This window comes from Pterocles gutturalis, unplaced genomic scaffold, assembly GCF_000699245.1.
Source record: "Pterocles gutturalis isolate BGI_N339 unplaced genomic scaffold, ASM69924v1 scaffold31795, whole genome shotgun sequence".
NCBI lineage: Eukaryota > Metazoa > Chordata > Aves > Pterocliformes > Pteroclidae > Pterocles > Pterocles gutturalis.
Window position 1 is genome coordinate 22,280 of NW_010139272.1, and position 7,690 is coordinate 29,969.

The 7,690-nt window shown below is 40.5% G+C and overlaps 1 protein-coding gene across 1 annotated transcript in view; it reads left to right on the top strand.

Annotated features, from left to right (window-relative positions):
- LOC104468990 (neuron navigator 2-like) overlaps nt 1-7,016 on the top strand; it is a gene marked incomplete at its 3' end in the record, with an annotated part of 29,289 nt that extends 22,273 nt beyond the window's left edge. Inside the window, exons 13-20 of the mRNA XM_010083301.1 lie at nt 558-653; nt 816-984; nt 3,020-3,255; nt 4,531-4,685; nt 5,179-5,250; nt 5,729-5,925; nt 6,333-6,451; nt 6,854-7,016. Coding sequence (XP_010081603.1) covers nt 558-653; nt 816-984; nt 3,020-3,255; nt 4,531-4,685; nt 5,179-5,250; nt 5,729-5,925; nt 6,333-6,451; nt 6,854-7,016 — 1,207 coding nt within the window. The remainder of the gene's footprint in view (nt 1-557; nt 654-815; nt 985-3,019; nt 3,256-4,530; nt 4,686-5,178; nt 5,251-5,728; nt 5,926-6,332; nt 6,452-6,853) is intronic.
- Nucleotides 7,017-7,690: the final 674 nt, after the last annotated feature.

Consider the following 7,690-nt stretch of genomic DNA (forward strand, 5'->3'; position numbering starts at 1 on the left):
AAAGTAGTGTGATATACTAAACATAACACCCAAGTAAATATATGTGTAAAGCTCTTGCTAAATATAGACATTATTACATATAAAAAATTATACAATTTATATATATATATTTAGATTTCTATGTCCACAGCAGCATTTCTCGAAGTAAATAAGATAAACCCCACAAATGTGACATATTTGATTGTGAAGTCACGGAAAATTTAATATGCCACGAGCTTTTCTGCCTACACTTTCCTACGAGTCTGTCTGTCTTTTTGATAACCTGTAATCCACTCAGGGGTTTTTGAGTTGTTCCTGGATGGATTAATAAATACCTTTTACTTAACATCAGCACCACTTAAGTATCCGTTAGGTTTGTGACTCCAACACTGTAGAAAATGTTTAGTAGAAAAGAAGGATTTCATATAGAGTTCAGAATTCACCATACAGAGGGGTAAAGGTGCACCATCATTTACAAAAAAAAAAAAAAAAGCCATCATTTTAATTACATTAAACAGACTTGTCTGATACAGTTAGGATTTATTTATTAACTTAAATTCACATTTCTTTGCATTTAGGATTTGAGGCCTCGCACCTTCCTTATAGGCTGCATCGGAGTCAGTGGCAAGACCAAGTGGGATGTCCTGGATGGGGTTGTAAGGCGGTTGTTTAAGGTCAGTGAGAACCATTTGCTGTATGCTTGGTTTCTCCTATGAGACCTTGATGGCACCAAGCAATATTCAACTTGCTGTGATTATTGCTATTATAGCACAGAACAAAGTCACGGGGATTTCAGCACTGCCTAACTTTTTGTGTCCTTTTTTTTTTTACTCTAGGAATACATCATTCACGTGGATCCCGTGAGCCAGCTGGGGCTGAATTCAGACAGTGTTCTGGGCTACAGCATCGGAGAAATCAAGCGCACTAACAGTGCCGAGACACCTGAGCTGCTGCCCTGTGGCTATCTGGTGGGAGAAAACAACACTATTTCAGTTACCATCAAAGGTAATTACGCGTGACCTGTCTGTTGTAGTTCTCACTAATCACAGTTTTATCGAATCTTGCTGTGTCAAGAGACTCAGAGGAGTAGAAACTTCTGTTGTGTTTCTTTTTCCCTGCCCCTGCCTTTTATTTACTGGTCCTTCTATTTTCATTTGATAAAGACGGCACTTAGAGTATGCTAAGGCTTTAAGTTCAGCAAATTTTCAACCCATAACGGCAGGAGTCACTACACACACAGCAATTTTCTCTGCATTTCTTGGATTGATGCCTGGAGTTGTCCTGGAGAAGACCAGGAGAACAAGTGACACAGTGGATTTGTTTGAGCAGCAGGGTACCTTTCAAATGAATAAAGCTTCAGAATTTCATCACTTCTTTGTAACAGCTACGTTTGTTATTTCCTTCATGCAGAGTAAAAAAACCTCTTGGTTTCACTTGCTTGATTTATTTCACTGAAGAGTCCCTCCTCAGGCACCAGTGAGGAGAGATTGCAGAACACATGGGACCCCTTAAACTCTGGATTGTCTCAAAATGTTTTGTCTTCAAAATTCTCATCAGTTTTGTTTTATCATACTGATAGGAAATTAATGCTTGTATTTCTCCTATAAGCCCATTTGGTTTCTCAGGAAAACATTTTTTTATTAAAACTATCCTATGAAACTAGGTTTGAGAGAAAAATCCTCAACTTGCATCTTGAATGTATCATCGGCTTGCTCAAAGTTCCACCAGAGAAATCTCAAGCATAGATCCGCACACAGCGGTGGATTTTTTGAGAGCGTTGCCAAACACTTTGCAGCTCACCTGTTTTGCTGTGCATTTCACTGAAATAATTTCATTTTTGAACATTGGTATAAAAAACCAATTCCTTGGGTAGCAAATCATCAGGCAGGAAGACAGCATAAGCCGTGAAACATCTCCATTTCCTGCGGCTTGATGTAAACCCAGGGTATTCTGCTGGCTTAGGATACATTGCCCAGTAGTACAATCCCAACTGGCACGTTCCTCAGGGACTAGCCATACCTGTAAAGCTGCAGTCTGGTTTTATATTTACCTTGCTTTGGCTTGACTTGTACTTTGAAGGTTCCTATGTGATAACAATTCTCAATAAAATAGAAATGTATTTAATCAATTTATGGAAAATCACTTACATATACCTTTGAGATATAAAGCTGCCTATATAAATATTTAATATTCCAAGTAACCACCGAGGTGCAAACATTTCTCTGTGTGATCTGCCAACTTCCCTTTCTGCTGTTTATTTTGAAGTGCTGTGTATTTTCCCCGAGCCAATTCTGCCTAAAGTGACTGCTGACATTGCGTAAATGCTTATCAGTAGGCGTTTTATGTTGGAAGAGATAACTATCAGCACACAGAGAGGGAGTTTAATTACAGGCGTTTGGGAAAGTAGGGGGAGTTGATGATAGCTGGGGTTTTTTGTCTAGGGATTCAAAAGTAAACAGGTAAATTCTGGATGAATGCATACTGTACATGGCAAATTACTGCAGAATGGCTGGTTTGTGTGCTGGAAATGCGACCTGGAATCATTTGTATGGCGACTTTTGTAGGGCCTTAGACACTGTAGGATGCAGCTGAGTGTTTTGAAAACCACGAGAGCTGAAGGAGGATCCAGGCTGAGCCCACAGGTCACTTCTGCACTTACTTTGCCAGCTTTATATGTGCTCCTCTTGACCACAGGGAAAAGCGGGGAAGGGATTTATCTCTGAAGTGAGAAACAGCTTGGTCAGGTCAGATCTAAATCTGGTGTTTCCAATTGCTGTTTTGGGTTTTTCTCCTGCTGTTACTGGGTCCAGGTACATTCACAAAATCACGTTTCAGTTCTCTAGTTTGCCTGTTCATTTCAACTAGTCATGATTTGTTCAAACTCCACTAACGGAATCGCTTTGCAGCATCACAACTATTTAGTTAAAAAAACAACCCCGACAAAAAGACCCCCCAAAAAACCATAAACCACCTTTAAAAAATGCAGGTAATTTGGATAAAAATTTGGGATCTGTCTAAATAAGGACTCTTTCTGTTGCAGGTATCTGTGAGAACAGTTTGGATGGTCTGGTGTTTGAATCACTGATCCCAAAGCCTATTCTGCAGCGTTATGTCTCTCTCCTGATGGAACACAGGCGGATTATCTTATCTGGCCCCAGTGGCACTGGTAAAACATACCTAGCAAACCGCCTGTCTGAGTATATGGTCCTCAGGGAGGGCAGGGAGCTGGCCGATGGCATCATTGCGACCTTCAACGTGGACCATAAATCCAGTAAGGTGAGGAAACGGAAATCATCCTTGCACAATTAATGCTACCGTTTATCAAAAATGAGAGAATTGTCCTTTATTCATCCATCAGAAGCTGATTTTAAACTTACTTTTCCTTTTTAAGTGTTATAATAATCCTGAAGGGAATAACATTGAAGATTTTCAGAAGTAGAGATTCACCTGATTATGAGCCTGAGATAGCAGGCTTCCAGGTGTGTATTTAAACACCTAAAGGTGTCACGATTTTCAAGGGGTTAGGAGCCTGAGAATCGCCCAGGAAGTTAAACACCTGCATGAAAATCCCAGCAACGTCAGTGCTCGCTATTGCACGTGGGTGTTTTTCCAAGAACCCTCCAATGCATCTCTAGGCTGTCGAGAGTTTCTGCAGCTGCAAGTATCAGCAGCTGTAATCTGCGTGTGCTGGGCTTGGAGGGACTGGTGTCCAGGCACATTCCTGCGCCGGTAAGGCATGCCTCTGCTTTTTATGGGCTGCTGGTTTTGCTGAATATACCTCCAGTGAATGTCTAGATTAAAGGAAAAAAAAAAAAAAGCTATATATTTGATGGCCTTAGGCACATTTTCCTCTAGAGGAAAAGGATGGTTGAAATTGTGGTTGTAGACCACTGGTATAATTTGAGACGTGTTAGGGAATAAATGCTTTAAAGCTGCTGAGAGCATTTCAGCCACACCCAGTCACCCGGCAGCAGCCCCACAAGCTCATCCTTCTTTCACAGCGTTACTGAAGGCATCCAGATTCGGCCTCTGCCAAGGGATGCTTTATTCCTGATTAATTTTATGAGCTGTGTTTCAATAGGCACACCATTGCAAGAAGATATAACAAACCTAGCTGGGATGCAAAGTTTGGTTTGGCATCTGGAGAGCTGAACAAGTTCCTGAAAAGAAAGAAAAATACATTTCAGACCGCTGAGGGTCACATTAGGACAGCATGAATGAAAAAACCACAAACCAAACCAAAGAACATCTTACCCCCCTTTAGGCCCTTATCTCACAGAGGGTTTCTGATGCAGTCTTTGAATTTTCAGCATAACCTACAAAAGAGAAGGAAACCCATATTCTTCTGTTGACTCAAGGAAAATGTGTGCATTTGTAAGATGGCAGGCTCTTCTGCTTTAGCTTTCATGACAAAGCTAGTAGCTTATTTATCTTAACTGGATTTTCAACTAATATGATGAAAACTTTTTTTTCCTTCTTTTTTTTCCTTTTTTTCTTTTGTTTTTTTTTTTTTTTTTTTTCCTTTTTCTTTTCTCTATATATGCTTTGCAGGAACTCCGCCAGTACCTCTCCAACCTAGCAGACCAATGTAACAGTGAAAATAACGCTGTGGATATGCCTCTTGTAATAATTTTGGATAATTTGCATCACGTTAGCTCCCTAGGAGAGATCTTTAATGGACTTCTAAACTGCAAGTACCACAAATGGTAAAGAAATATCAGAACACATTCCATGTTTCAGTACTGCAGTCAGACCCCCACCATTGCAAAATATGATCCCAAAACCAACCTCTAGATCAATTTGATGAAGTGGACTGAGGTGGACAGACCATCCATATTATGAACAGCACTTCTGAGGTTTTTTTTATTAATAAAGTAATCAATTCCTCTGAAAACAGTAATAAAAAAGTAGAGGGTTTGGATAATTTGCGTTCACTTCATGCAGTGTATCCTCAATACTAAAGCCCCATTTTTAGTGAAAGATCCTACTTCGGGATTTCTGTTTTGTGTTCAGCATTTGATGTTCTCAGAAATCAGATTCTTGGTAGAGAATTTGGTTATGAGTAGCTTCAAAAAATTTTCTTTGACAAAAGAGGTTTCAATAACCTTTTTTAGTGTTGAGATCTTACTAAAAAGTTGTATTCTCAAAATTTACAAGTATGATTTGCTTGATTTTTATTCTTTTATTTTTTTTTAATAGTCCATATATTATTGGCACAATGAACCAAGCCACCTCCTCCACACCTAATCTTCAACTTCACCATAATTTCAGGTACTGTTTGTTCATGTTTCTTATTTATGTTTGTGGACTGGCAAAGGAGTAATGGCTACTGAGTCAGCTGAAATTGTTCTTATCAGCTGAAATAGCAAACTGAGAGAGAAATACCATTTGCTACTAGTTGCTGCCCTGACATGTGCAGCTTTGTTATGATGCTGTTATTAAAGTAACTGCAGTTCATAAAACTTTTTTCATTTTCAGAGGACTGTTAAGGAATTTGATCCTCTAACAAATTTTAACTAATAGGCAAAGAAGATACTGAATGAGAAATTAGCTGAAACAACGCACAATACAAATTTTATCATCTAGTGAAATCATCATTCCAACATAATTTTTGCTAAGAACCATCTGTGACTCTCATAACCCATTTTGATCATGATCATCTAGAAATAGTAGAAGGAATTTAGCCCAGAGTAGGTACGTTCAGTAGTCTGAAAGAGAAATAACGGACGTTTCTGCTGTTGTGCCTTAGATGGGTGCTATGTGCTAACCACACCGAGCCGGTCAAAGGCTTTCTTGGCCGTTTCTTGAGAAGAAAACTAATTGAAACAGAGATCAGTGGCAGGATGAGAAATGCAGAGCTGGTTAAAATTATTGATTGGATTCCCAAGGTCTGGCAACATCTGAACAAATTCTTGGAGGCTCACAGCTCCTCTGATGTTACTATTGGTAAGTGCTATGCCCATATGCCCGGACATATAGGAATGTATGTATTTTATTTCCTTGTGTATCAGGTGCGTCCTTGTACGTTTTGTTGTGCTATATCAGGTAAAAAAGGTTTCTTTAAAACCCTACTTTTAGGTGGCAATGTACTCTGAGGCAGACTGTACAAGGAGTTTCTAAACCTTTTTTTTACCTTTTCTAAGAAAAAAGGGATTCTTTCTGAGTCCTGGGTACAGTGTTATGAAACCCTCACCTAGAGGGCTATAGTTTTTCAAGTTGATTGAGAGAATTTTTGAGCTGTCAGATACTTACGTTCTCTTATCTTGGGCTTTTTTCTCCAGAAAACTAAGTTGTTTGATCCTATTTTGAGGTGTATCATGATTTGGGTGTAATACCTGACTTTCCTTTTCCAGGTCCACGACTCTTTCTCTCCTGTCCGATAGATGTGGATGGTTCTAGAGTTTGGTTTACTGACTTGTGGAACTACTCCATCATCCCATACCTTCTGGAGGCAGTTAGAGAAGGGCTGCAGGTGAGCAGGCAAAAGTGAAAAATCAGAGGTCTTGAGTGGTGTCTATTCAAAAGGCAACACAGCATCGGACAAAAATTAATAATGGCAACATTTACTGTAGGTACAACTTTGCACATCGAATAGCTGCATGTCTGTGAAAATATAGCCTGAATTGTCATTCATTTCAGGGAGAATTATTCTCTTCAAACTATTTTGAAATATTGAGTGGAAGCACTAAATGTTCAGATAAGAGTTTTTTAAAGGTGTTTAGAAGCCAAACTACTGATGTTTTCGATGGGGGGAGTTAGACACCCAAGTATCTTTCAATAATCTGCTCCAGAAGCATACCTTAACGTTTTACTGTGCATCTGAAAATGTGCTTATGGTCATAATTTTTTGACTAAGTTCATTAATTTTCATTAGTTTCTAGCTCACTTCTTGTTTCTAGACCAGGTTCTAGCTCTCCTGTTGGTTCTAGACTACGTTCTAGCTCGCTTGTTGGTTCTAGATCACTTCATGGTTCTAGGCCACTTTATCGTTCCAGATCAGGTTCTAGATCTCATTCTAGATCACTTCGTGGTTCTAGGTTGGTTTCCAGGCTGGCTTAGGGCTCCATTGGGTTCTGAGGGGAGAGGACCTAGTTCAGGCAGCTGTTTTGACATCTCACAAGGATTTGGAATACTTGCTGATGATGAGAGCAGTCTCACTGGGGTTTTTGCTTTCCTATTTTATGTTTTTGTCTTGCATGCTTTTTTCCTTCTTTGTGGCTTTTTTGAGTTGAAGGCCGGTAGGATCATCCCATCAGCTGCAGCTCTCCCAGGTTCCTAGCACGCTGACTTGCCCTGCCTCAGTGCCTCTGTGGACGTTGTTTTCACTGCAGGCCCAGAAGGCCAGCTGGATCCTGGGCTGCAACAAGAGGAGCATGGCCAGCAGGTCGAGGGAGGGGATTCTGCCCCTCTGCTCCGCTCTTGTGAGACCCCTCCTGCAGTGCTGCATCCAGGTCTGGGCCCCCCAGCGCAAGAAGGATGTCGACCTGTTGGAGTGGGTCTAGAGGAGGGCCACGAAGATGGTCAGAGGCTGGAACACCTCCCTGATGAGGACAGGCTGAGAGAGTTGGGGTTGTTCAGCCTGGAGAAGAGAAGTCTTTGTCTCAGAAGAATTCAACATGTTATCTGCCAGGTCCTCTAAGCAGCTGACTTTGCAAGGGCATGTAGTGACAGGATGAGGGGTAGTGCATTTAAACTGGAAGAGGGCAGATTT